This window comes from Symphalangus syndactylus, chromosome 12, assembly GCF_028878055.3.
Source record: "Symphalangus syndactylus isolate Jambi chromosome 12, NHGRI_mSymSyn1-v2.1_pri, whole genome shotgun sequence".
In the NCBI taxonomy this organism is placed as follows: Eukaryota; Metazoa; Chordata; class Mammalia; order Primates; family Hylobatidae; genus Symphalangus; species Symphalangus syndactylus.
This window is the reverse complement of record NC_072441.2, coordinates 139796665-139823546: the sequence shown is the minus strand read 5'-3', so window position 1 is coordinate 139823546 and position 26882 is coordinate 139796665. Positions and strand designations below refer to the sequence as shown.

Below are 26882 nucleotides of genomic sequence, written 5' to 3'. Positions count from 1 at the left end.
CCATTCTCCTGCCTCAGCCTCTCCGAGTAGCTGGGACTACAGGCACCCGCCACCACGCCTGGCTAATTTTTTTGTGTTTTTAGTAGAGACGGGATTTCACCGTGGTCTCGATCTCCTGACCTCGGGATCCGCCCACCTCGGCCTCCCAAAGTGCTGGGATTACAAGCGTGAGCCACCGCGCCCGGCCAAACCTCTTTTCTTTATAAATTGTCCAGTCTCAGGCATTTCTTTGTAGCAGTGTGAGAATGGATTAATACAATACCCCAGATAAATCAGCAGTTTACAAATGGATAGCTGTTTTTTTTGTTTGTTTGTTTTTGAGATGGAGTCTGGCTCTCTCACCCAGGCTGGAGTGCAGTTGTGCCACCTTGGCTCACTGCAACCTCTGCCTCCCAGGTTCAAGTGATTCTCCTGTCTCAGCCTCCCGAGTAGCTGGGACTACAGGCGTGCACCACCACCCCTGGCTAATTTTTGTATTTTTAGTAGAGATGGGGTTTCACCATGTTGGCCAGGCTGTTTTCAAATTCTTGGCCTCAAGCAATCCCTTCTCCTCCCTCCTCTTCCCTGACTCAAGATTGCCAGGCGATGAGAGGCCCTGGCTAAGCACCCCACTTTCTGCATCAAAGGACCAAGCCCCTAACCCCTATCCCAGCCAGTCTTGGCCTTGCTTTCTCTGAACTCACAAGTCTCAGATTTTCTAAGAGCCAAAAAAAAAAAAAAGGAGAAAAGAAAGAAACAACAACAACAAAACAGCAAACACAAAAAATTCATTTAAAAAACCTTTGAAGGCCAGGCACGGTGGCTTATGCCTGTAATCCCAGAACTTTGAGAGGCCGAGGAGGGTGGATCACCAGAGGTCAAGAGTTCGAGACCAGCCTGGCCAACATGGTGAAACCCCGTCTCTACTAATAATACAAAAATTAACCGGGCATGGTGGCGCATGCCTATAGTCTCAGCTACTCAGGAGGCTGAGGCAGGAGAATCGCTTGAACCCGAGAGGTGGAGGTTGCAGTGAGCCGAGATCGCCCCATTGTACTCTAGCCTGGGCAACAAGAGTGAAACTCCGTCAAAAAAAAAAAAAAAAAAAACCACCTTTGGAAAATGAATTTTAAAACTTTCAGGAAATTACTATTTACTTTATCAACTTATAGACTTATTATATAAATATACATTCTCCTAGTGACAACAACAAAAAAGAACTATTCAAACCAACTCAAGAGAAGGACAGAGGAGTCATTTTGTGGTTGAAAACATCTCCCAAGAATGAACTGGACGATCTGGTAGAAATTGGAGCTGGGTCTGGAAGCTCTCAGATACTGAGGCAGCTGCTCTCTCCTTTTTAAAAAGAGTCTTTTGCTCATTCTCTTTTTCTCTTTCCTCCTGGGGACCAGTGATGTCTGGTTTCTTCTTACAGCATAGATGCCACATTTTCCTCTTTGCAGACAGACTGCTTGCTTCAACCTACTCTGAGCATCTGCCCCTCATAAGTCTGGCCTGCCCATGATGTTGGCTTGTCATGGTGTCAACTCTGGCTTCTGCTGTGGGCCTCACTCTGAATGACCTTTCAACTCACCTCCCACATCTAAGTTTTGGCAAGTTCTTGGGGGTAGAATCTAATTGCTCAGCTTGGGTCAGATGTCTGTTACTGGTCCAGAGAGCTGTGGTCGAGGGGACAGGGCCATATGGTACAAGGATGGTAACTTAAGCAGGGGGATGTGAATGACCAGATGTCACAAGTCATATCTTCTATTTCATTCCACTGCATCAGACCAGGCAGTGCAAATGGAGGTAATTATCCCTGCCAGAGGCCTTACCTGCCCAAGTAGCTGCTCTGGTCATTGTGACATTATATATAAACATTTTGAAGGTGTAAATCTTGTTGTCTTGTTCATCACTGGGTCTTCGATACCTAGAACTATGGCTGGCACATACCATGCACTCAATACATATGCACTGAATGAATGAATAAATGAATGAATGAAAGTTTGATAATATGATTCAATATTCCCTCCCAAACTCCCTTTCCTAGAAACTAAAATGTGGGACATTTATGCCCCTTGGGGGGACGTTTAACTTTTATCAGGGTTATGGGTTGGGATAGAGGGAAGGGGTATGTATGTGGGGGTGTTGGGTCCTTGGTAGGTATAATTACTCTATTGGGTGGATTCAGTCGAGAGAAAAATGTGGAGGAAATGGCCAGATGTGGTGGCTCACACCTGTAATCCCAGCACTTTAGGAGGCTGAGGTGTGAGGATTGCTTGAGCCTGGGAGCTTGAGACCAGCCTGGGCAACATAGCCAGACTGTCTCTATTAAAAGAAAGGAAGAAAAGGAAGGAAGAGAGAAAAAGATCTGGAGGATGCAGAAGGGACAGGGGAGGGTGTAGCATTTTTCTGCTTTGGTGGTGACCATAATGATCTCTTATTTTCATAGCCTATTCTCATAATGACATCTCTCAGGTCTAATGAGCCCATGATGAACCTTGTTCCTATTTTTTGCTTCATGTTATAACAATTCTTGCTGCTGGTTCTAGGCCAAACATTGTGTAAATGCCTTGTTTGTTCAATCCTTACTACAAATATATAAGGCGGTTATTGCCCTATATTTCCTTCTCTCCATATCCAAAGTCCTAAAGGGTAGTCCACTAGTCCACACTTCCCTATTTAATTTGTTTAAATTCACTTTCACTCTTAATCAAAGTAACATTGTACATAGTATTAAAAGTCAAAGAGTACTACAAGGCTTATAACTGAAATAGAAATCCTCTGCTTCCTCCTGCCATCCCTGAGTTTCAACCACTTTTGCACCTTTGGTTTCATCTCCTGTCATTTCCCCACACTTACTGAACATGGTACTGAATCTCGCACAGGGTGGACCCTTCGTAAGTGGAGGCTTTTCCTGCTCTCGTTCTGTTCCACAAGCCTCACAACATGGTCAGTTGGGGGTGATGAGACCCCAATATAGATGAAACAGCTCATGAACAACTCAGCTGACTTCTACAAACACTTACTGTGCGCCGGGAGAGAGTATTTACTGTGCGATGATTAAGAGCACAGGCAGATGTGGGCTCAGATCCTACCCCAGCCTCTCCCTACCTCTCTGAGCCTTTGTGTCTTCACCTGTAAAATGGGGAATGACCTTACCCATGACACAAGATTGCTGTGAGGATGGTGTGTGTGTGTGTGAGCAATCAAGCATCCTAAAACACAGCTAACACGGTTTCTGCTCCACCCCACAGGGAACCAACCATAGAGAAACCATGGTGGGGAAACATCTTGAGGGACGGGCGAAATCTGAATAGGAAGGAAAAGGTAAAGTTATTACAAGGGAGAATCAGGCTGAGTGCAGTGGTTCACACCTGTAATCACAACACTTTGGAAGGCAAAGGTGGGAGGATCTCTTGAGCCCAAGAGTTCAAGACCAGCCTGGAGAACATGAGGAGACCCCATCTTTAAAACAATAAAATAAAACAGAACTGAAGCACAGACATCAAGGTAGAAATAAACATGGCATGTTTGAGAGACAGTGAAAGAAGACCAATGTAACTTGAACATCAGGTTCTTTTTTTTTTTTCAGGGTCTCAAAAACAATGTTTATTTTAACACATAAAATATACCATCTAGCACCAATGCCTGTAAATACCAGACTTCCATCCGGTTACTACTCTTTGGAACAGGTATGAAGAAAGTCCTTGACAGATTATTGTATATGAGCAAATGGCTTCATGATAACATAAAACAGAGAGACACAGAATAAAAATTCATTTGGTATATACATATAGAACTAAATTTGTAGTTATTCAGAAACCTTTCAGTGTTTCAGGTAAACAAGTTAATACCAGTATTTTTAAGCCAGATTTTCCTGGAACATATACATAAAGAAAAGTGCACGAGCCACGTATGTGCTTAAGCCTGAAACTGGTCTTTCTATTCCCACTCCATTCTCAAATGAAAAATCTGTAAAGACATCTTTTGTTCCTCCAATCTTCTGATTTGTCTTCTTAGCAACTCATTACAGTGTAATTTACTGATTAAATCACATAGATGTATGGTGGAGGAAAGGAATACAACTTTGGCCAATATAAGTATACAAGACAATATCTCAGTTCTTTTTAAAATTAAAAGAACATTTAAGTATTAAAGATATTTTAAAAAGAAATGAAGTGGCAGATAAACATGATAAACACTGCAAAATTATGTACAAAATGAAAACCTTTTAAATTTTGAAGACAAACTAAAATTTACGAGTTTGAATTTAAAACATTATTATATAATAGTAGATAGTTCTCTTTAGAAATTTATCTCTAGTTTCCTGTAAAAGGTCATGCTGGTTCACTGGTTTTTTGGCAGATTTTGGCCTCACCTCAATACCAATTTTTATTTGAATAACTGATTCCCAACATTTCTTGTAAGCAGGACTTGATGCTGAACTAAGTAACCTAAGCTGGATTCAGGGCCATTGGCAGGCAGGCTGGCAGGCAGGCAGGCAGGCAGGCAGGCAGGCAGGGATTTTTTTGTACTGCAGGCAGCCCATGGTGGTTGTCATCTATACATTGGATCTCTAAAAACCTGCTGTAAAAAATCTGTGGACACAATCTTCCCATGTTGTATTCACATGCTCCATTCACATCTTTAGTTTACCAGGTTGTCAGAGGCTTGAGTAAGATGACTAAAGGCTTCATGATGAAAATTTCCATTTTTTCTTTCTGATGTATATAATATGAATATCTTCACTTTGGTACTCTTCGTCATGTTTCTCCAAAGGAATTTTTTCAAAGTCAAAGTCTAGCTGAAGGAGCTCAAAATATTTTTTCTCAATATCTGGACTTTTTCCCATTGCTCGTTGTTCATAACAACATATAATACAAGTCTCAAATCCACTGAGATCTTTTGGAGTTTTCAGCAATGGCTCCAAACACTCTTCATAGTATATGCAGTTGGCCATCACTATGTAGTCGGGTGGAGGAGGAAAGTCTTCTATTTCTTCCCCCCATTTCAGTACCTTGGCTTGAACAGAACCAGTGACAAGATGCATGCTCATATGAGTCTTGCAATTCCTCAAGATCGGTGACTACAACATTAGCCCCGAGGGTAGTGGCCATGCGCCCCACGGCCCCGGTGCCCGAACCCAGCTCCAGCACCAACCGCCGGCTCAGCGTGTGGGCCCAGTTGCCAGAAAACTCAGGCGTTTCCAGGTATTTAGAAAGGACAATGGCAGCGTCCCAAACAACGCAACCCACGCCACCAGAGCCATACTGCTGTAGTGGTGGCACCGTGCCATCCCGCTTCTCCAAAACTCACACAAAGCTCTGCACGGGGCCCTCCAGCGAAGACTGGCGTAGTCGCCATCGCTGCCCAGCAACAATAGCTTTTTATTTGTATTATTATTATTTTTTGAGATAGGATCTTACTCTGTTGCTCTCAAACTCCTAGGCTCAAGTGATCCTCCTACCTCAGCCTGCTGAGTAGCTGAGAACTACAGACACGTGTAACCATACCTAGCGAATTTTTAAATTTTTTGTAGAGGCAGGCTCTCAATATGTTGCCTAGGCTGGTGTTGAACTCCTGGCCTCAAGCGATCCTCCCACCTTGGCCTCCAAAAGTGCTTGGATTACAGGCATAAGCTACCATGCCCAGGCTCATTTTAAATGTAGGAGGTCGTGTTGGATCAGCAGCTGAGAAAGCCCTGCCAAGGTAGCCAATGGGGTACTACTGTAGGGCGGGTGGGGGAGGAATGGGACAGTGGGCAGGGAGCACTCATTTGTGAGCAGCAGGCAGGACAGATTGAATTTGGGCCTGGGGAAACCCAGGTGTGGTATAATTAAGCTTTGTCTGGTACTCTGGAGACATAGCTGAGAGGTCGCACAGAAGTAGCCTTAGTAAGATGGAGTTATACTAGATGGTTTCTAAGAGCCCTGATAACCTAATATTCTATAATTATATCATTATAGGATTGATATGGTGACAGTGGAAATATACAAAAAGAGAAAGAATGAAAATATTTTGCAAGCATTATCAATATGACTTGGTTACCATTTGCATACTGGAAATTAAAAAGAGCATTGCTGGTCGGGCATGGTGGCTCATGCCTATAATCCCAGCACTTTGGGAGGCCAAGGTGGGCGATCACAAGGTCAGAAGTTCGAGACCAGCCTGGCCGACATAGTGAAACCTGGTCTCTACTAAAAATACAAAAATTAGCCAGGCATGGTGGTGGGTGCCTGTAGTCCCAGCTACTTGGGAGGCTGAGGCAGGAGAATCGCTTGAACCTGGGAGGCAGAGGTTGTGGTGAGCCGAGGTCACTCCACAGTGCTCCAGCCTGGGTGAGAGAGCGAGACTCGGTCTCAAAACAAAAAACAAAAAACAAAAAAAAACCTAGCCAGTCGTGGTGGCCCTCACCTATAATCCCAGCTACTCGAGAGGCTGGGGAACGAGAATTGCTTCAACCTGGCAGGCAGAGGTTAAAGCAGCCAAGATTATGCCACTGCACTCCAGCCTGGGCGACAGAGCGAGACTCCATCTCAAAAAAAAATTTTTTTTTAACCTTTAATTTTTAAACTTATTTTAGAGACAAGGTGTCACTATTTTGCTCAGGCTGTCCTCGAACTCATGGGCTCAAGTGCCTCAGCCTCCCGAGTAGCTGGGACTACAGGCATGCACTACCATGCCCAGCTCCTGGAAGGCTGACCTACGACTGTCAGTGTTCCTGGGGCTGAGTGATGTAAAGAGCTGGACTTCTTGCCATTTATTGATCCAGACTCCCCTGGATTTCAGCATATGGCTTCTCACTCCTCCCTCTCCTGTTGCCTGGTACTCCTGTGTCTGGAGACTCTCTTGTTACACTCTTTCACAGAACAAACCTGTCATCTCCAGCCTCCAGCCATAGCGGGGAAGGGTGGCTCTCTCAACACAATCCTAGTTCCGTAAGGAAGAAGGGGAAAATTGACTCTGAGCAGATGTGGGAGAGACTTTTGGCTGTTTACCCAAATCCCCTTCCTGTCGCCCTTCTTTCTGATTTTGTTCACCTCTGAATGGCCTTGGCAAGGGATTTGCTTGGATGTGAATAGATGACATAATTCTGGCCAATCAGAAGTGATGGGAAATCTGCTGAGAGCTTCTAGAAGAGCTTATCTTACTTGTTAAAATGATTATAAGATAGGGCCCTTCCCTTTTCTGCACCTGGATGCTATCCTGTGGAAATGGAATGCTTGGAACTGCTTCCATCCTTCTCAGTCATGAAGGGAAGGCCAAAAAAAAAAAAAAAAAAAAGAATCACAGAGAGGGTGATCTGATGTCACAGTGTCTTTGAACCCTTACATTAACCATCCCTAGAACCAGCCTAGTTAAAGACTCCTCAATATGTGGGGTAATAAATATACTATACTCTAAGCCCTAAAGGACCAGTCAAATCAGCATCACCTGGCATCTTGTTAGAAACATAGACTCTTGGCCAGGCACAGTGGCTCTCACCTCTAATCTCAGCACTACAGGAGGCTGAGGCAGGTGGATTGTTTGAGCCCAGGAATTTGAGACTAGCCTGGGCAGCATGGCAAAACCCCATCTCTACCAAAAAAAAAACCAAAACAAAACAAAAAAAAAATTAGCCAGGCGTGGTGGTGCACACCTGTAGTCTCAACTACTTGGGAGGCTGAGGTGGGAAGACTGCTTAAGCCCGGGAGGCAAAGGTTGCAGTGAGCTGTGACTGTGCCACTGCATACCAGACTGGGCGATAGAGTGAGATCCTGTCTCAAAAAACAAAACAAACAAACAAACAAAAACAGGTTTCATTCCAGACCTACTGAATCAGGATCTATATTTTTAACAAGATCCTCAGGGGACTGACATGCTCACTAAAGTCTGAGAAGCACTTTAAGCCATGTATAGCTGTTTTCCTTCTTATTCGTGGCTGAACACACATTCTAATCGATAGACTGGGTGTAATACACACCTTGAATGCCACGTGTCACATCTCTTTGGCCCACCTTGATTTTAGGAACAGTTTTTAGGCAGAACTCTTAAGATGTCCCCCACCAAGATTCCTGTCCTCTAGCTATTCAATTAAAAATAATCTAGTTACTGTTGTGAAGGGACTTTGTGGAATGGAATGAAGTTAACTAATTAGTTGACCTTACATTTTATAATTTTTTAAATTAAAAAAATTTTTAGAGATGAGGTCTCATTATGTTACCCAGGCTGGTCTCTAACTTCTGGGCTCAAGCAACCTACCCACCTTGGCCTCCTAAAGTACTGGGACAGGTGTGAGCCATTGTGCCTGGTCTTTTTTTTTTTTTGTAGCGACAGGGTCCTGCTATATTGCTCAGGCTGGCCTCAAACTCCTGGGCTCAAGTGATCCTCCCATCTCGGCCTCCCAAAGTGCTGGGATTACGCGCATGAACCGCCACACTTGGCCAATAATTGACCTTAAACAGAGGAAGTTACCCTGGATTATCTGACAGCATCTAAATATCACATGAGCTCTTAAAACCAGAAGATGAAGGTATGAGAGAGAGGTAGAAAGGGAGGTCAGAGAGATCCAAAGTTTGAGAAGGACAAAATCTGATGTTGCTGGCTTTGAAGATGGAAGAAGGGGCCTACAAGCCAAGAAATGCAGCAGGCCTCTCGAAACTAAGACCCCCAGATGACAGCCAGCAAGCAAGTGGGGGCCTTAGCCCTGCAATTGTATGGAACTGAATTCTGCCATTGAGCTGGATGGAGATCCGTTCCTAGAGCCTCCAGAAAGGAGTGTAACCTGCCAACGCCTTAATTTTGGCTTCCTGAGATTCCAACCAGAGAACTCACTAAGCCACACTGTGCCTAGACTTTTGACTTACAGAAATCGTGAGACGGTAAGCTTCTGTGCTGTTTTAACTGCTAAATTTATAGTAATTTGTTACAACAGCTTAGAAAATGAGTACATCCTAGCCGGGTGCGGTGGCTCACGCCTGTAATCCCAACACTTTGGGAGGCCGAGGAGGGTGGATCACAAGGTCAGGAGATCGAGACCATCCTGGCTAACACGGTGAAACCCTGTCTCTACTAAAAGTACAAAAAATTAGCCGGGTGTGGTGGCGGGCGCCTGTAGTCCCAGCTACTGGGGAGGCTGAGGCAGGAGAATGGCGTGAACCTGGGAGGCGGAGCTTGCAGTGAGCCGAGATTGTGCCACTGCACCCCAGCCCAGGCGACAGAGTGAGACTCCATCTCAAAAAAAAAAAAAAAAAAGAAAATGAGTACATCTAGGATGGATGGTTCTGTGCAAGCTTAGTCTTCCTCGCACTGGTGGCATCCCACTTGAATAAATAATGTGTCCGTCTCGCTTTATCCCTGCCTCAAAACCTCTCTGATGTCCTGGGAGCCTGCTTGGCAACAGGAGACCAGAAGTACAACGAAGTTAACTCCCCTAGGGAAAATGCTTGACCAATGGAGGAGGGGGTCAGTAGATAATTGCTTCAGCCTCACACCTCCTAACTCTGGGAGGCATTTGTACACTTCTGAAAAGAGCTGGCAGAATTAAGCCCCCATTATCTACAGCAGCGATATCCTCAGTGCATCATTGGTTTGGCTTTTCTTTTGTTCTTGTCTCATTCTGTTCAATTCCTAACTCTTACTTCCTGAGATTACCTCCCAAATGAACTCCTGCTCCCAAGTCCCCTTCTCGGTCTTGTCAGAGATTGATAGGCAACCAATAGTCAGCTCCACCAGCTCACCTTGCTCAGAATAAAAGGGTAACTTATTGGAAGAATGGTCAAGTGTTTCACACCACAACTAGGCTGCCAGGAAAACTGAAATCAGGACTCCAATACCACTAAGTTTCTCTCTGTCCCTTCCCTCTAATGGCATTATCTTGTTTGTTTGTTTGTTTGTTTTTGAGAGAGGGTCTCACTCCGTCACCCAGGCTGGGGTGCAGTGGTGTGATCACGGCTCACTGCAGCCTTGACCTCTCAGGCTCAAGTGATCCTCCCACCTCAACCTCCCGAGTAGTTGGGAGTACAGGCATGTGCCACCATGCCTGACTAATATATTTTAATTTTTTGTAGAGATGAGGTCTCACTATGTTACCCAGGCTGATCTCAAAAGCCTAAACTCAAGTCATCCTCCCACCTCAGCCTCCCAAAGTGCTGCGATTACAGGCATGAGCCATCACACCTGGCAAATGGCATTATCTTTAAAGAGGATGAAATCTCTCCTCCAGACCAGAGAGTAAAATCCCAAAAAATGATTGGAATTGATGCCCTTTGGGTCAGTATTCATGATTGGTCCAGTGGAAGATGGGAAGCTATCATTGGCCCAATTCTGACCACCAGGTCAGAGTTCTAGCCCCTGGGTCAAACCATCATGGCCAGGTGGCAGTGTCAAGGACTCCAGGCATGGCCAACAGGGGACACATGAAATAGTGGGATGACTGGGAGCTGGGGAAACCTTCCCACTATTTTTCCAAAACCACCACCACCCATTCCCTGTTCTCTTAGTTCCTGGTTAATGATTCTTTGTTTCCTTCTTAGACTCTCTCCTTCCTCTGCCTGTCCCAGAAATGCTGGTGTTCCTCAGAGTTCTGTCCTTACCCGTTTTCTTCTCATTCATTCATTCATTCTTTTTTTTTTTTTTGAGACAGAGTCTCGCCGTCACCCAGGCTGGAGTGCAGTGGCGTGATCTCGGCTCACTGCAACCTCTGCCTCCTGGGTTCAAGTAATTCTCCTGCCTCAGCCTCCCAAGTAGCTGGGACTACAGGCACCTGCCACCTCGCCTGGCTAATTTCTTGTATTTTAGTAGAGACAGGGTTTCACCATGTTGCCCAGGCTGGTTGCAAACGCCTGAGCTAGGCAATCCACCTGCCTTGGCCTTTCAAAGTGCTGGGATCACAGGCATGAGCCACCGAACCCGGCCTCTTCTCACTCTTTCTATTCCCAGAGTCACCTCATTCTTTGGTATACATGGTATCCTCTCCAACATTTAACCCATTCCACAAATGTAATCTAATCTAGGCATGGTAATTCTATCCCCCTTGGCAACAATTTGTCTGGCATAAAAAGGCCTAAACCAGATTAGACCAATGAGATTCAATGAGATGTTTGTTTAGGACTTCTGGGGAGAAGAAATCAGTCTTACCCTTGCCTGTGGAATGGGAAGGGCAGTCAATGGCCATAGCAGCCATTTTGTGGCATGAGGGGAACTGGCTTTGTATATGAAGTCAGTGGTGGGGAGAGCAGAGCAGTGAGATGGGAACATCTCAGGTTCCTAATGACATTGTTGGATCAGAGAAGATACCCACTCTGCCCTGCCATTGGGCTTCTTGCTTTGCAAGTTGATACACTGGCATATTCCTTAAGCCAGGCTGAATCGGGTATCTGCGACCTGGAGCTGAAGGCATTCCACTTCATTCACATTTACCACCATAAGCTCTCTCAAGCTCACTTTCCTCGGCTGCAGGTCTACCAACACTTCCCAAGCTTGCTGCTCCTCCTCCTGGGTTCCCTACAATTCATTTTACTTAACCAATAAGAACTGGGTGCCCGCCCTCATCCCAAGCTCTGTTTTAGACATGCAGACAGGGAATGAAACAAAGTTGCTGTCATTGCGGACCACGGAAGGAGGCATATGATAAACAAAACTATCTTCTGAATAAATGAAGTAATGAATAATGCAGTGTAGGAACTCTATCAATAGCGAGTGAAAAGCTTATTATCTACAGACTATCACACCAGGGGCTGGTACTCACTCAAATGGCACTAGGAAGTGAGTGTCAGATCCTGTTCCGGCAGCCCTTGGCGTCTAACAAGGTAAATAAGACAGGGCCTGTCCTCTGGAGCCCAGAATCCAGGAAGAAAGGCGCACATGTACTGAGCGCTTGCTTTTCAGGCCCCGTGGAAGTGCTTTATGGGAACCATCTCATTTAATCCTCCCCGACTCTAGGAGGTTGTCCCAGGAGAGACCGCTCCAGACGACACCAGGCCTACAAGCCAAGAAATGCAGCAGGCCTCTAGAAACTGAGAAAGACCCCCAGATGACAGTCAGCAAGCAAATGGGGGCCTTAGCCCTGCAATTGTATGGAACTGAATTCTGCCATTGAGCTGGACCTAGATCCATTCCTAGAGCCTCCAGAAAGGAGTGTAACCTGCCAACGCCCTAATTTTGGCTTCGTGAGATTCCAACCAGAGAACTCACTAAGCCACACTGCGACCCAGCAGGCTGGGCAGTGCAGCGAGCTCTGGAGAGTGCGTCCTGACCCAGGGTCCAGGCCTGGTCAGTGTGACTTTGCGCGAGTCACGGTCGTCCTCCGCCCGCCAGGCCCCGGCCGGCGTCTGTAGGGTTCGATTCCTCGGGATTTCCCGACGCCCCTTCCCGCGAGGTTCAGGGGCTGCCTGGGGTGCCGGGGAGGGGTGCCGAGGGATGGGGGACCTGGGGCTAGTAGGGTGGCACTGAGACCCGTAGGGAGGGGGCCAGTGAAGTGAGTAAAGGGGGATCGACGGAGAAGGAAATCCTTGGGGAGAGAACCACCGACGCGCGCTTCCTTCCCGCCCCCGCCTCCGCCCCCGCCCCAGCGCCGCCTCCGCCCCAGCGCCGCCGCCGCGCGCCGCCCCTCTCCCGCGCTCCGGAAGGCCTGCGTTCCCCCTCCCCAGCCAGGCGCCACCACCTGCCGCCCAAGCAGCCAGGCGACTCTTCCTTCGCGGGTCACGCGGCCTGACTCAGGCCCCTGCTCCTGTGGCCCCGAAACTCGCCGTTCGCTGGGCCTTGCCTCGCACTCGGCGTCCAGTTCCCCCTCGGCTCGCGGCCACTTGGTCCGCGCCGCCTGCGTCCTGTGTGCCGAGCCCGCCCGCACTGCGGGGACAGGCCGGGCGCCGCCCACGCCGCGCTCTGCCGGGCGCACAGTCTGCCTGGGAAGCGCGCGGCCGGGCGGGCGGCCATGGCGCGGCGCGCGGGGAGGTAGCGGGGCGGCCGCAGGAGCGCACGGTCGGCCATGGCCCGGCGGCGGCGCCGCGCCTGCATCGCTCTGTTCCTGGTGCTGCTCTTCGCCTTCGGCACCCTCATGGGTCTGCGCACGCTCAAGGCTCCGGACGGACTCCCGGCGCTGGGCCCGGGCCTGGAGCTGGCGCCGTTTGAGCGACGCCCAGAGGGAGCCCCCGCGCCCGCTGCCAGGGCCCCGGCAGCCCCTGCCGCGCCGCCCCCGCCGCCGCCCCGCACCGCGGACCCTGGCGGCTCCCCTGGGCCGGCACCCGCGGAGGCCGAGCCCGCCCCCGGGCAGAGCCTGCGCGTTTACTCGGACCTGCACGCCTTCTACTACTCGTGGTACGGGAGCCCGCGGCGCGAGGGCCACTACATTCACTGGGACCACGTCATGGTGCCGCACTGGGACCCCAAGATCTCGGCCAGCTACCCCCGCGGCCGCCACAGCCCCCCAGACGACTTGGGCTCCAGCTTCTACCCGGAGCTGGGGCCCTACAGCTCCCGGGACCCCGAAGTGCTGCGGGAGCATATGACCCAACTCAAGGAAGCCGCCATCGGTGAGCGCCCCCCACCCCGGGCGGCGCTGCCCCCCAGCCTCGCCCTTCCTCCTTCCCACACCCCAGCTCCCTCTGGTCCTGTCACCGGCCCTTTGGTCCCACTTACCCGCCAGCCTGGCTTCTTAGCTGTTCCCTACCACTCTCATCCTGGGCCCACCATGCGACACCGCCCCTCCGTTTAGTATTCAGACCCCCCACCAGGGCCCTTCCATCCCTAATATCCAGGGCCCTTCTATAGGGCAGAACTGCTGGGAGTTTGCACCAGGAGAGGGAGGCAGTCTTCAAATTTGTTGGGCGATGGGAAGTGAGGCCTGGAGTCCTGGCCCGCAGGTTCTGGGGTTCAGAGGAGTGGAACCTAGGGCGGCCTTTATTTCACGGCAGGTACAGGGTAGAGCAGCAGCCCTTCCTACTTTTGCTGGCTGCAGAGAGGAAAGTGTGCCTGTGTTCCATGAAGGCCTCTCCTCTATTTGCAGTTGGAGGTAGTGTTGGGGGTTTAGAGGCTTTTCATCAAGCACCCAGCTAGAGGGAAGGTCCCAGGGCGCCTCCTTTGTAGGCTGGGGAGGGGAGGCTCACTTATTTCGGATTTCGTCACCGAATTCTGCTGGATTTTACAGATGGCCTCTGCTCAGGGCTCTTCTCCATGCGGGACGTTAGGGTTAGGGGTGCTTCTCTTCTTCAGAGGTAGGCCTGTGGCTTCCAGGTGGGTGTGGCACTGTCCACCCATTCCCTTTGTTCTACTACTTGCTGAGGCAGTCTAAAGCCTGGCTCCCTTCCGGCCTGGCGCGCTACGGTTCCCGCAGGCGCTGCGCTTCAGCACCGCGGGCGTGGACAGCTCCGGGGCGCTAGGCTCTGGGACTCATCTGCAGGAAGTGAACCTGGCAGGAGGCTTGCTTCAGTTTTTTAGGAACCATTTTTGCAATTGGAGATGTTTGTGAGGAAAAAAATCTCTGTTGAGGGGGGTACTGTGTGTCTCTGAAGTGGCCTCTGTATTGCATCTCAGGCGTCCTGGTCCTGTCCTGGTACCCACCTGGCATGGCTGATGATAACGGGGAGCCCTCAGATGACCTGGTGCCCGCCATTCTGGACACCGCCCATCAGTACAGCATCCAGGTGAGTCTCCCAGAAGAGGCCACGTGCTCTCTGCCCTATTCTGGAGAGTTGCTCTCCTCCGCCCACAGGACTAGTGCCTCTACAGAAGTTCTTGGCAGTAGCCTAGGGATAACAAATACGTGGCAAGTGTGGTTTTGGGGGAGGGTTCAGATAAATGGTGCCTATGTTGCTCTTAGTTTTTTGAATTCTAAGAAAACTGAGAAAACTAAATATAGGACCAAGAGAGGACTAAATAATGATCACTTTTGTTAAATAATAATAGAGGTTAGGTTGTAAACCCTGGTGGATAAAGGGTAGGCAAGAGCCAAAGGGACCTGCAGACTCAACTCTCTAGTGGGAGGCAGTGCTGGACCTCGAGGACTAGACAGGTGTTCTCAGCAGGTGGGCTCACTTTCAAGAGGAAGGACGGAGCTGGACGAAGCATTTCCCCACATGTGCCAATCAAGTAAGTCATCCCTTGCTTCTGTGGTGAAGGAAGAAAAATGATAGAGAAGGAAGAAAAGCCCCACTCCCCATTCCTGAAGAGAATTCCACCACTGACATGTCTAACAGATCATAGCAGTTTTCCATCGACACAGCTTCAGCATACTTCTTCCACTGTTTCAGGCAGCTAGCACCAACCACTTGGAGCTGGCACAAGGTTGAAACCTATTAGCCACCCTGTAACAGCCCACCAAAATGCTTCCCACATGCCCTGCTGCGGGAGATGGGCAAACTGCTCACCCCTGTTTTGGTCTTGAAAGGCAGCAGCTGCCTTTATCTCTACTGTGCCCACCACTGCCAGGCCCTCTTCTGAACTCAGCCTCTCCTCCAGGCCATGGTTAGATCCTGAGCCTGATACGTCGTGGCCCCTGGATAGACACTCACCTGACCAGTTACTCCTCTGTTTGTGGCAGGTGGCCTTCCACATCCAACCCTACAAGGGCCGAGATGACATCACTGTACATGACAACATCAAGTACATCATTGACACGTAAGGCTGCTCTGGGGGCCGGGATTTTGGTGGGGATCAAAATGGAGGTAGGGAAGGTTTGGAGGGGCAGGTCAAGAGACACAGGGCATAATGCCTGTGTTTCCCAGCAGCTGTTTTATAGTAAGAGAGTTTTATAGTAAGTCAGGCAGCCTGGGTTTCAATTCCTGTTCTGTGGCTTCTAATCTGTGATGAGGCAAGCCTCTTAACCTTTGAGTCTTGTGAGAATCACACGAGTTAATATATGTGAAAGTAGCTTCTACAATGTAGGCACCTCATTTATTCATTCAGAAAGTACTGAATGAAGGCCAGGCGCGGTGTAATCCCAGCACTTTGGGAGGCTGAGGTGGGAGGATCACTTGAGGCCAGGAGTTTGAGACCAGCTTGGGCAACACGGGGAGACTCCATCTCTACAAAAAAATTTTTTAAACATTAGCTGGGCATGGTGATGCATGCCTATGGTCCCAGCTATTTGGGGGGCTGAGGTGAGTGGATCACTTGAGCCCAGGAGTTTGAGGTTGCAGTGAGCTATGATGTCACCACTGTACTCCAGCCTGGGCGATACAGTGAGACTTGTCTTAAGAATAAAAAAAAAAAAGAGGCCAGGCCCAGTGGCTCACACCTGTAATCTCAGCACTTTGGGAGGCTGAGGTGGGTGGATTGCCTGAGGTCAGGAGTTCAAGACCAGCCTGGCCAACATGGTGAAACTCCATCTCTACTAAAAATACAAAAATTAGCCAGGTGTAGTGGCGGGTGCCTGTAATTCCAGCTACTTGAAAGGCTGAGGCAGGTGAATCACTCGAACCCCAGGAGGTAGAGGTTGCAGTGAGCTGAGATCTCCCACTGCACTCCAGCTCTGAGCAACAGAGCAAGACCCTGTCTCAAAAAAAGTATAATAATACGAGGAAAAAAGAAAAGGAAAAGGGTCAGCTCTGCAAAGATCCGGAGGCAGGGAGAAAATTCCAAGCAGAGGGCTGGCAGATGCAAGGCCCGTAAGATGGAACAAGCTTGCATGACACATGACAGCTGGATAGAAAGGCCAGATGGGGAGTAATAGCTGGGAAAAGAGCAGGAATGGGGTTGGCAGGGCCAGATCAAGTAGGTAGGAATAATGAATGGATTATACGGAGGCAGGATGGAAGCCTGTAGACCAGTTACCTGGCTGTTGTTGCAATCCAGATGGAAGACGGTGGTGGCTTGGCTAAGGGTAGGGAAGTGAGGCTTAGGAATGACAACTGGGGAGAGGAAGGAGGGGAACCAGGTTCTTGCTTAGAGGCATGATGAGTCCAACTGTGGAGACTGACTGGCTCCAGAACTGGGCTGTGTGACATCCAGATCTCATCCATGGCAGGTCCTACAGCTGTGCTGGTCTCTCCCATCCAGCTGAGGCTCTTCTTTCTCCTTCTCAGGTATGGCTCCCATGGTGCATTTTACCGCTATAAGAACAGCATGGGCAAGAGCCTCCCACTCTTTTATATCTACGACTCATACCTGACGTCCCCTGAGGCCTGGGCCCACCTCCTGACACCAAACGGGCCCCATTCGATCCGCAACACACCCTACGATGGGGTCTTCATAGCGCTGCTGGTGGAGGAGGGCCACACCCACGACATCCTGGCCGCCGGATTTGACGGCATGTACACCTACTTTGCCTCCAATGGTTTCTCCTTTGGTTCTTCCCATCAGAACTGGAAAGCCGTGAAGAACTTTTGTGATGCCAACAACCTCATGTTCATCCCCAGTGTGGGACCCGGCTACATAGACACCAGCATTCGGCCCTGGAACAACCACAATACGCGCAACAGGGTCAATGGCAAGTACTATGAGACGGCCCTGCAGGCGGCCCTGACAGTGAGGCCCGAGATCGTCTCCATTACCTCCTTCAATGAGTGGCACGAAGGCACCCAGATTGAGAAGGCCATTCCCAAGAAGACACCCACCCGCCTGTATTTGGACTACCTGCCTCACCAGCCCAGCCTGTACCTGGAGCTGACCCGCCGCTGGGCAGAGCACTTCATCAAAGAGAAGGAGCAGTGGCTCATGTGAGGGGCCTGTAAACGGGCGTGAGGTGCTGATGTCCTTGCCTTGCTGGAAGATGTCACCATGTGGGGTTCAGCTGAGGTTGTAGGCACTCACTCTTTCCCAGGTCAGAGGTCAGCAGCTGGGTGCTTCTGGGTGGGCCGTCAGGCGTGGGCCTATGCAACACAGAGCCCGTTCCTCAGGCGAGTGGTGCTGGGGTGCTCTGCGGTGATGGGAACGGCAGAGGCTGGCAGGTGACTGAACTTAGCCCAGGGCAGCTCCACATCCTGGGAACACTTTGATGTAACCCCTTCTAGTTTTGAACTCTGCAGCAGGCTGGTGCTGTGTGGTGGCCACCCAGTCACCACCCTTGGAAGGGTGTCAGGGTCCGGGCTCGCATGCGCCCTGCTCCCTTCTGCCAGCCTGCATCCTCTCCTCAGGCCTCCTTCCCACATCATCTGTCTTCTCTAAGTTAGGGAACCATATTTGAGACTTTCAAAAAGGGAACTTCTAGGTTTAAGCTCCTCCCAGTAGATTCCTGAACCCAATTATCAGGAAATCATCCTGAGCACTCACAGGTTCATGTAACACTCACTCATCAAGCACCTTCCTATGTGCTAGGTGCTGGGGAAGACTTGACCAAGGAAGAGTTCCTGTCCTGAAGCTTCCAGGACCCAGCTTTCCTTTTCTGGTGTGGCCTTGTAGCTAGTGCCTGCGCACAGTTGTTTTTCTTTTTGCAGTTTTACCTAGTGCTGGGAGTTCAGTTCTTTTTCCTCTAAAAAAATCCCTCTGTGCTCCAGAGCCTAATTTTTCCCAGATGCATATTTAGCTCCAGGGAGAGACTAGGAGGAAATCCCCCTCCCTTTAGCTGCCTGAACTGACTGAGGCCCACTCACTAGAGCCATGTTCAGTGCTACTGTGATTAGTAGTAATTAAATATGAACTGGTATTCTCAAGTAAGCATTCCTTTTGCTCTCTTTAAGACCTCACAAATTCTGACCTTAGATTCTGTGACAAATTGATATATGAGCTGGGCTGGCTATGGCTTTACCACGAGTAGGTTTGCTTAAGAAATTCCTCAACAATGGCCGGGCGCAGAGGCTCATGCCTGTAATCCCAGCACTTTGGGAGGCCGAGACGGGTGGATCACGAAGTCAGGAGATCGAGACCAACCTGGCTAACATGGTGAAACCCCATCTCTACTAAAAATACAAAAAAATTAGCCAGGCATAGTGGCAGGCACCTGTAGTCCCAGCTACTCGGGAGGCTGAGGCAGGAGAATGGCGTGAACCCAGGAGGCGGAGCTTGCAGTGAGCGGTGATCACGCCACTGCACTCCAGCCTGGGCAACAGAGCGAGACTCCGTCTCAAAAAAAAAAAAAAAAAAAAAGTTACTAAACAAGGCTGGGCGCGGTGGCTCACGCCTGTAATCCCAGCACTTTGGGAGGCCGAGGCAGGTGGATCACCTGAGGTCAGGAGCTCGAGACCAGCCTGGCCAACATGGTGAAACCCCATCCCTACTAAAAATACAAAAATTAGCTGGGCATGGGTGCCTGTAATCCCAGCTACTTCTGAGGCTGAGGCAGGAGAATCGCTTGAACCTGGGAGGCGGAGGTTGCAGTGAGCCAATGTGGCACCACTGGACTCCAGCCTGGGCAAGAGCAAGACTGTCTCAAAACAAAAAAAAAACAAAAAACATTACTAGACAAGATTTCTAGAGGGAATTAACAAACCAGTGCTTATTTACAAATAAACTAATATGCTAACTGCAGGAACCCTGATTAAAGCAGGCCCGTTAACACCTCATAAGATTCTTAGGATATACTTGAAAACAGGTGCATTGGAAACCACTGTACTAGGAAGTTTATGGGCTCAAGACTGAATCGGAAGCTAGGCGTGGTCGCTCATGCCTGTAATCCCAGCACTCTGGGAGGCTGAGGTGGAAGGATCGGTTGAGTCCAGGAGTTCGAGACCAGCTTGGGCAACACAGAGAGACGTGTCTTTAAAAAAATAAAAAATGGGCTGAGTGCCTTGGCTCACGCCTGTAATCCCAGCACTTTGGGAAGCCCAGGCAGGTGGATCACTTGAGGCCAGGAGTTCAAGAACAGCCTGCCCAACATGGCAAAACTCCATCTCTACTAAAAATACCAAAAAAATTAGCAGGGTGTGCTGGTGCACACCTGCAGTCCCAGCTACTCAGGAGGCTGAGGTGTGAGAATCACTTGAACCTGGGAGGCGGAGTTTGCAGTGAGCCAAGATTGTGCCACGGCACTCCAGTGTGGGCAACAGAGATTCTGTCTCCAAAAAAAAAAAAAAAAGACTGAATCGGAATTTTGGGAACTAGGGTGCAAGAGGGAAGGGGAGGAAGGAGGAGGAAATAGACCCCAGTGGTCACCTCAAGGACACCCAGCCCCAGTTAGGTAACTGATATTAAACCCCACCAGAGAGATGCGCAGGCCTGGCCACCTGGCTTTGGGGCTTAGCTGGGGAAACCAAGGCAGGCAGGGACAGCTGAAAGGGTTGGATGTTGACCTACAGTAATTTACAGAAGGTAGCAACACAGGCTTCATTTAACACACGCACAGTTTGAAAAATACTAAACATGGCAAGGCCAGGGGGCAGGGGCAGCCATTCTCACACATTGCTAATGGCAGTGTAACTTGACTCAGTTCTTTTGAAGGCTAATCCATATTGAGAGCCGTAAATACTTCATACACTTTGACCTACTCTCCTAAGGAAATAATTCAAAAGAAGAAAAATAAACCATTTACAAATATGTTTAATAGCAGCATTTCTTTAAAGAAAAACAAAGTTCAAATGCCCAATAATAATTACGTTTAACACTTGGTACACATATAAATAGACAAAAGGCTGCGGAGAACACTGGATTTAAATAAAGGTGTTATGGGTATAATTAACTATAATTTATTAATAAATAAGAAAAAAGTCCCTGGCTGAAAAGGATAGTGGAGGTTTATTTCCCAATATTCTTCCATTTGGACTGAACCCCTGCCAACTGAGCAGACACCCCACTATTACACTAAAAAGACTGCTCTCCCTGCCAGCAATTACAATACATGACACACTAGGCCCAATGGCTCAGAGGGAAGAGTGGCCTGTGGCTCTTCAATCTTTATCCAAACCTGGTTCTAGCTTCAGCAGCCTTTGGTCACCTGAGACTTTTTATTTATTAATTTTTATGAGACGGAGTATTGCTATGTTGCCCAGGCTGATTCTGAACTCCTGGGCTCAGGCAGTTCTCCCGCCTGGGCCTCCCAGAATGTTGGGATTACAGGAATGGGCCACCACACGCAGCCACCTGAGACTTTTTAAACAGCACCAGCACTTCTGGCTGGTTTGAACCTTAAATGCCACCACCCACCAGAGAGGAGGCTCTCACTAGATTCTAAATCTGTTATTTAATTACTTTTCAATTGAAAAACAAAACAGACAGAAGAAACTTATTAGAATAAGGCCACCTAGGAATGTTCTTAACTTTTCCATTCAGCTTTTGGCTGATATATAAATAAATACATCCTTTCCCCAAGTGCAAGGCTAAACCAGCAGCTCCAAGGGCTTGGTCTACAGTGCTCAGAAAGACACACTGCCTTAAAAGTCAGGCTAGTGCCCTAGCTCCAGTGGCCTCTGCAAATGAGGCCTTGCCAGTCGTCAGTGGACAGACACATAGTATCCGGCACCAGGCCTTGGGCCTTGGGCCTTCGGCCTTCCTGCTTCCCAGAGTTTCACAGGTAGGACGCATGTGAGGGGAGCAGTCCGTACTTCTGTTGGAGGATGGCTGTAGTACTTTCCAGGGCACTGAGGAGGAAACAGGACAGTTACCAGTCTGACTTCTCAAAAGTCCCGAGCCCACCAGATGCTGGTGAGCAGGGACATCGAAACTGGCTAGCCTTGTTACACCCTGTTCATCAACCCTTGATGAAACCTTTTGAATCCTAAGAAAGCCAGGAAACTTAGTCCCACTGCAACTACCACTTCTCCAAACCTGGCCCACACTCCCTCAGGGCAAGATAGGAGGCACATTTTTATTTTGTCAAAGCTTTTTTGCATCTCTGCAACCTCCCTCAAATTATTTTCCCACGCCACAGGAAAGAGACTTACCAGCCTGGACGAATGATGCCAAACTTTCCAGGCACAGACAAATCAACCACAGTTGAGCCGAGACGACACTCGGGGCTCTGGCCATCCCCAATTTGTCCCCCATCAATAACCAAGGACAATTGAGGCCAGAGATCCTGGAACTCCTGAGAAGAGGGAGAAGGAAGAGCATGGACACTATCCCTGGTGTATCCAATAATGTCAAACTGCACGCAGTCATCAAAGGCCATATAGTCTTAAAACAGAAGGCACCTTCCTCTAAGCAGAGAAGGGAGCTTCATTTAGTTAAGGTCAACTGTGCCAAAGACACTGCATTCTATGAGGTTTGGAGCCCTCCTGGGTTAGCACTCCAAGTAACACCTATCTAGGGCTTAAAGAAAATCTTGCTATGTCAAAAGGAAATTTCATACGTTGCTTCGGTTACGGAAATGTAAGTACAATGAATGGAGTTCTGGGCAGAGATATGGGCTCTAACTCGGACTTTCCATCATATCTCCATGTGACTGCACGCAAGTTACTCTATCCAGGCCTACAAGACAAGTGGGCTGGACTAGATGATCCTATGTCCTCATTTCATTTGTTCTAATCTATGTAGCCGAGACAGGACTAGGATGATCTTTTCTTTGGCCTGGCTTGCAGCAAAGGTAAGAGAACAGGGTCAAGAGTCAAAAACTAGGTAAAAAGACCGGGCACAGTGGCTCACGCCTGTAATCTCAGCACTTTGGGAGGCTGGATCTCTTGAGGCCAGGAGTTTGAGACTAGCCTGGTCAACAAAGTGAAACCCCGTCTCTACTAAAAATACAAAAATTAGCCGGGTGTGGTGGCACACGCCTGTAATCCCAGCTACTCACTCGGGAGGCTGAGGCAGGAGAACTGTTTGAACCCGGCAGATGGAGGTTGCAGTGAGCCAAGATGGTGCCATTGCACTCCAGCCTGGGCAATAGACTGAGACTGTCTCAAACAAAACAAAACAAAACAAAAAAACTAGGTAAAAATCTGGTCACTTAATGGCTGTGTGACCTGGAACAAGTGATTCCAGCTCCTTCTAACTCTAGAACTATGCTCCTGGATCTCACTGCAACTCTGATCAGGGTAGGAAGAGTAGAACATGGTAGATTCTGCATGCCACCAGCACTCAGTCTTTGGGCTATGAAAAGGATACTCCCCCTGGAACAGTAGACTGAATTGTTAACTGAGCTAGAGCTTCCCCAACCCCCCAATGAAAACACTGCAGTGGCAGTTAGGCCTGGAAATTTGGGACAGGAAATCATAAATACCAGTTACTGTGTTGGACAGGTCAAATGATTGCTGACAAGGTAAAAACCTCCCCTCCCTGTGCCACATCCCGATTCTTGCTCCTGGGGTACAGCCACCAGGACCAAGTCAAACCTGCACTCTGAGAATGGGAAGGGATGCTGAACTCTCACTTTCCAAGAACCCTGAGCCCCACTCTAGGTCTGGGCATGGAAAACCCATCGAATGGAGTTCTCAGCAGAGATCTGGGCTCTAACTCTGGACTTTCCACCGTATCTCTGTGTGACTGCACGCAAGTTACTCTATCCAGGCTTATTAGCTGGATGTAATAAGCCCAAGGAAGGCCCAAGGCCTGATGCTGGATACTATGTGTGATACTATGTGTCTGGCCCAGAGTCTGGGGACACAATGTAGCTTATTACTACATTTTACATCTTAGTAATAAGAAAAAAACGAAATTTCTATGTGTCTCCTTTGTTCTAATCTATGTAGCCAAGAAAGGATTAAATGATCCTTTCTTTGATCTGGCTTGTGGCAGAGATAAGAGAACAGGGGCAAGAGTCAAAAATGGGGTAAAAATCTGAGTCAGTCACTTAATGGCTGTGTGACCTGAAACAAGTGATTCAACTTTTTGGAGGCTAAACTTCATCTTTTTTTTTTTTTTTTTTTTTTTAAGAGACAGAGTCTCGCTCTAGAGCCCTGCCTGGAGTACAGTGGCACAATCTGAGCTCACTGTAACCTCCGCCTCCCAGGTTCAAGTGATTCTCCTGCCTCAGCCTCCCAAGTAGCTGGGATTACAGGCATGTGCCACCATGTCTGGCTAATCTTTGTATTTTTTTTATTAGAGATGGAGTTTTGCCATGTTACCTAGGCTGGTCTTGAACTCCTGACCTCAGGTGATCCACCTGCCTGGGCCTCCCAAAGTGCTGGGGTCACAGGCATGAGCCACTGCCCTTGGCCTTCTTCATCTTTCTTTACAGCACTGTCGTGAAGATTTATAGCCTAGCACTGTCGTGAAGATTTATAGCCTAACTGTTCTCCAAAAACTGTTATCTCCAGAAAAACAGGAAGATATTGTTCTTATCATTATCTTTCCTATTATTATAAAGACAGAAGAAAACACCAATTCTCCCCCTGGCTTTTCAGACTTTGAGATAAAATCTTTCAAATTTTTAAAATTTATATTGCCCCCCACCACCTCCCTGCCAGCTGGGCAACCTTCCCACTGTTGGCCCAAGGACTCTCACGCCTGGCCACCCCAGTGCACTATCAATGCCACTGATTCACAGGAAACAGTGTGTGCGCTGGTGACATTTCCAGGGGAAGGACTGGGTAAACTCACCTCGACATTCAGAGAACTGGCCTGGGAGCTGAGGTTGGCACTAGTGAGGGCAAGCGGACCCTCAAACATCTGAGCCAAGTCTTGCATAAAGGCATGATCAGGAATCCGAATGCCTACAAGCTATAAGGCAAGGGGAAAGGGATCATGAGAAAGATTGGAAGGGGTAGAGGGTAAGTCTGATCTGGATCCTAGTGAAAGCCAAGTGGCCTGGAGTCTGGGGACACAAACGACTCACAGGCGTAAAAGGGTTTAGGTCCTTGTTGAGCTCCTCCGAGCGTTCCATCACCAGGGTCACCGGTCCTGGCAGTAGGTCTTTCAGGAGCCCCTCGGGTACTCTCACACGGCAGTATCTGGGAAACACAGGAGCATAAATCCATTCAAAATGAAGGGTCACTGGTGGTCCTTTCCTAGACTGTAGACAGACGTAGGAAAGGAATCCTTCGAATTTACAATGGGAGCCGCCTGTCTCCCTGCTTCACCTCCCTAGAGCTTGAGCAGAAAGCAGGGCTCCAGAGGCGCACCCCTGGCTTGACGTCCATGTGCCTCTGGTCTCAAGGACTACAACAGCTGCACCGCTGTGATACCGTGATAGTGGGATCAAGCTCCACGTTTTATTTTCTTCAAGGCATTCGCTATTAAATTAAGTTACTGTGTTTGCTTTTTTCCCGGGGGCCTCCCCAATTAGCACAAATGAGCCAAGGGAACAGGGTCTCTGCCTTTCTCGTGTGTTGCTGCCTCCCAGAAGCATGTAGTTCACGGCCTGGGGCACGTTAAGTCCTGGGTACATACTTCCAGTTCCGGATTCCTTGGTGAGCCTGGACAAGCCCCTCCCGCTCTCTGCGCCTCAGTCTCCCAAGCCTGTCACCGGAAACCCCTCCCGCGGTGCCGCCTCACCTGTAGACGTCGGCCACGCGGCCGAGGCATACGGCCAGAGGCTTGGCCTCGCTGCGGCCCTTGAGGCGGTACACAGCGCGCAGAGCCGCCGAGCAGCTCGCCGCGCAGGCCAGGCCGTACAGCGTATCGGTGGGGACGGCCACCACGGCGCCGGCGCGCAGCTCGGCCACGGCGGCCCGCAGCGCCTCGGTCCAGCCGGCGCGCTCCGGGATCGCGGCCTGCACGGCCCCGCTCCCCGGGAGCCGCAACAGCCGGGCCCCGGGGGCCGCCGGAGCGGGGCTCGGCGGGCGGAAAAGGCGGCCGCTCCGGGAGCCAGCGGGCCCCTCGCTCAACCCCACGCTGGCAGCCACCGCGGCCCTCATCCCCCTGCACCGACGCGCCGGAGACATCCGCCCAGGCCCGCTTCCGGGAGGAAGTGACGCTCCCAGCCAGCTTCCGGTCCGGGAGACTCGGCCCCACCTCTGCGCCGGGCAGCTTAAAGGGACCACGACCCCCAGGAGGATTGAAGGAGACCGGTGGGGACGGGGCGGGGCGCAGCCTTGCGGAGCCCTAACGCAGCGCTGGGGAGGGGGGCGGCCGAAAAGGGGGCGGTGGTCAGGCCGCGCAAGCGGAGATGGAATGGGGCCCGGGCTCAGACTGGTCACGGGGGTGAGAGGGGGCCCGTCGGGGCGGGGGGAAGGGGCTTGGCCCCGCGCAGGCGCCGGCCCTCACCGTCTGTGTTTCGCTCTCTCCCGGGCAGGGAGGCTGCCGGCGTGGACCGCGGGAAGGCGGGGCTGGGGCTCGGCGGGAGGCCACCCCCGCAGCCGCCCCGGGAGGAGCGCGCCCAGCAGCTGCTGGACGCGGTGGAGCAGCGGCAGCGGCAGCTCCTGGACACCATCGCAGCCTGCGAGGAGATGTTACGGCAGCTGGGCCGCCGGCGCCCGGAGCCGGCTGGTGGCGGGGTTAGTGCCCACCCTGGGCTGGGCTGGGCTGGGGTGGGGTCTGCCCACTGGCTAGGCTGGCCAAGCCCTAGCTTACCCTGGAGGGGGGAAGTATGTCTCCGCCGCTTTATGCCTAACCTCCTTTGATCTGGTGAGAGGTTTCGAAAAAGTTAATACTATCCAAATGCCAAATGGCCATATCCTTGTGGGGCCTAATCCAAGGCCTTGCCTCCCAGCCTCACTTTTTTCTTTTCTGTTCCAACTAGAACGTCTCAGCCAAACCTGGAGCGCCCCCCCAGCCGGCTGTCTCCGCCAGAGGCGGCTTTCCAAAGGATGCTGGCGATGGAGCTGCGGAGCCCTGACCATCCCCGAGCAGAATATCCTGACTTCTCTCCCTCCCCAGGGCCGGTGGCAGGACTCTGAACAACTCCCTTCAGTAAAGGGGCCAGTCTTCACTGGCAGTGGCTGGTACTTGGCTCTCAGCCTGGAGTGGCAGCTCTGCTAGCAGCTGGGTTCACTCCCACTTCATCCTGGCTGAAAGCAGTGCTGTGCTTTGAAATGCAGCCAATGAATACCCAACCTGATTACCCAGATTTGGGCAGACCAGCAGTGCTCGCCAGAGTGGTCTGGCCTACTGTGGGGGATCCAGGTGGTGTTACATGTCCATTTCATGCTTTGGGGGCTTTTAGCCCCACAAAACACCTTCAGCAGAGCCTTGATTAAAAGGAAACCTGCAGACTCTCCTGGTGACCGACGTTTCCTTTC

The 26882-nt window shown here is 50.1% G+C and overlaps 3 protein-coding genes and 1 pseudogene across 5 annotated transcripts; 2 read left to right on the top strand and 2 right to left on the bottom strand.

The window, feature by feature from the left end:
- Positions 1-3430: 3430 nt before the first annotated feature.
- LOC129468965 (protein N-lysine methyltransferase METTL21D-like) lies at positions 3431-12951 on the bottom strand (annotated as a pseudogene).
- Positions 12559-20370, top strand: MANEAL (mannosidase endo-alpha like). Of its 2 annotated transcripts, none has more exons than XM_055255258.2 (4): positions 12559-13493; positions 14494-14603; positions 15500-15576; positions 17260-20370. In XM_055255258.2, the coding sequence occupies exons 1-4, from the start codon at positions 12950-12952 to the stop codon at positions 17273-17275; spliced, it is 747 nt and encodes a 248-aa protein (XP_055111233.1). In that variant the 5' UTR covers positions 12559-12949; the 3' UTR covers positions 17276-20370. The 2 variants fall into 2 exon arrangements, with proteins under 2 accessions (XP_055111233.1, XP_055111231.1); XM_055255256.2 differs by having other exon boundaries at positions 16983-20370.
- Positions 20353-25586, bottom strand: YRDC (yrdC N6-threonylcarbamoyltransferase domain containing). Its single transcript, XM_055255263.1, has 5 exons — positions 25198-25586; positions 24539-24653; positions 24304-24423; positions 21711-21853; positions 20353-21407 (listed from the first exon to the last, which is right to left on the bottom strand). Exons 1-5 carry the CDS (start codon positions 25584-25586, stop codon positions 21335-21337), a joined length of 840 nt encoding a protein of 279 aa, XP_055111238.1. The 3' UTR covers positions 20353-21334.
- On the top strand, positions 25559-26860 carry C12H1orf122 (chromosome 12 C1orf122 homolog). 2 transcript variants are annotated; one of them, XM_055255267.2, is made up of 3 exons: positions 25559-25712; positions 25937-26138; positions 26384-26860. In XM_055255267.2, the coding sequence occupies exons 2-3, from the start codon at positions 26091-26093 to the stop codon at positions 26477-26479; spliced, it is 144 nt and encodes a 47-aa protein (XP_055111242.1). In that variant the 5' UTR covers positions 25559-25712; positions 25937-26090; the 3' UTR covers positions 26480-26860. The 2 variants fall into 2 exon arrangements, with proteins under 2 accessions (XP_055111242.1, XP_055111241.1); XM_055255266.2 differs by having other exon boundaries at positions 25638-25845.
- The last annotated feature ends 22 nt before the right edge of the window (positions 26861-26882 follow it).

Excerpts from the sequence above, each read along its gene's own strand:
- MANEAL (XM_055255256.2), top strand. The coding sequence starts at position 12,950 with ATGGCCCGGCGGCGGCGCCGCGCCTGCATCGCTCTGTTCCTGGTGCTG. Across the intron at positions 14,604-15,499 it reads CCCATCAGTACAGCATCCAG|GTGGCCTTCCACATCCAACC; the intron begins GTGAGTCTCCCA and ends TGTTTGTGGCAG. Across the intron at positions 15,577-16,982 it reads ATCAAGTACATCATTGACAC|GTATGGCTCCCATGGTGCAT; the intron begins GTAAGGCTGCTC and ends TCTCCTTCTCAG.
- YRDC (XM_055255263.1), bottom strand. The coding sequence starts at position 25,586 with ATGTCTCCGGCGCGTCGGTGCAGGGGGATGAGGGCCGCGGTGGCTGCC. Across the intron at positions 24,424-24,538 it reads ACCTAAACCCTTTTACGCCT|CTTGTAGGCATTCGGATTCC; the intron begins GTGAGTCGTTTG and ends CTTGCCTTATAG. Across the intron at positions 21,408-21,710 it reads GGCATCATTCGTCCAGGCTG|TGCCCTGGAAAGTACTACAG; the intron begins GTAAGTCTCTTT and ends TTTCCTCCTCAG.
- C12H1orf122 (XM_055255266.2), top strand. The coding sequence starts at position 25,811 with ATGGAATGGGGCCCGGGCTCAGACTGGTCACGGGG. Across the intron at positions 25,846-25,936 it reads GGCTCAGACTGGTCACGGGG|GGAGGCTGCCGGCGTGGACC; the intron begins GTGAGAGGGGGC and ends TCTCCCGGGCAG. Across the intron at positions 26,139-26,383 it reads CGGAGCCGGCTGGTGGCGGG|AACGTCTCAGCCAAACCTGG; the intron begins GTTAGTGCCCAC and ends TGTTCCAACTAG.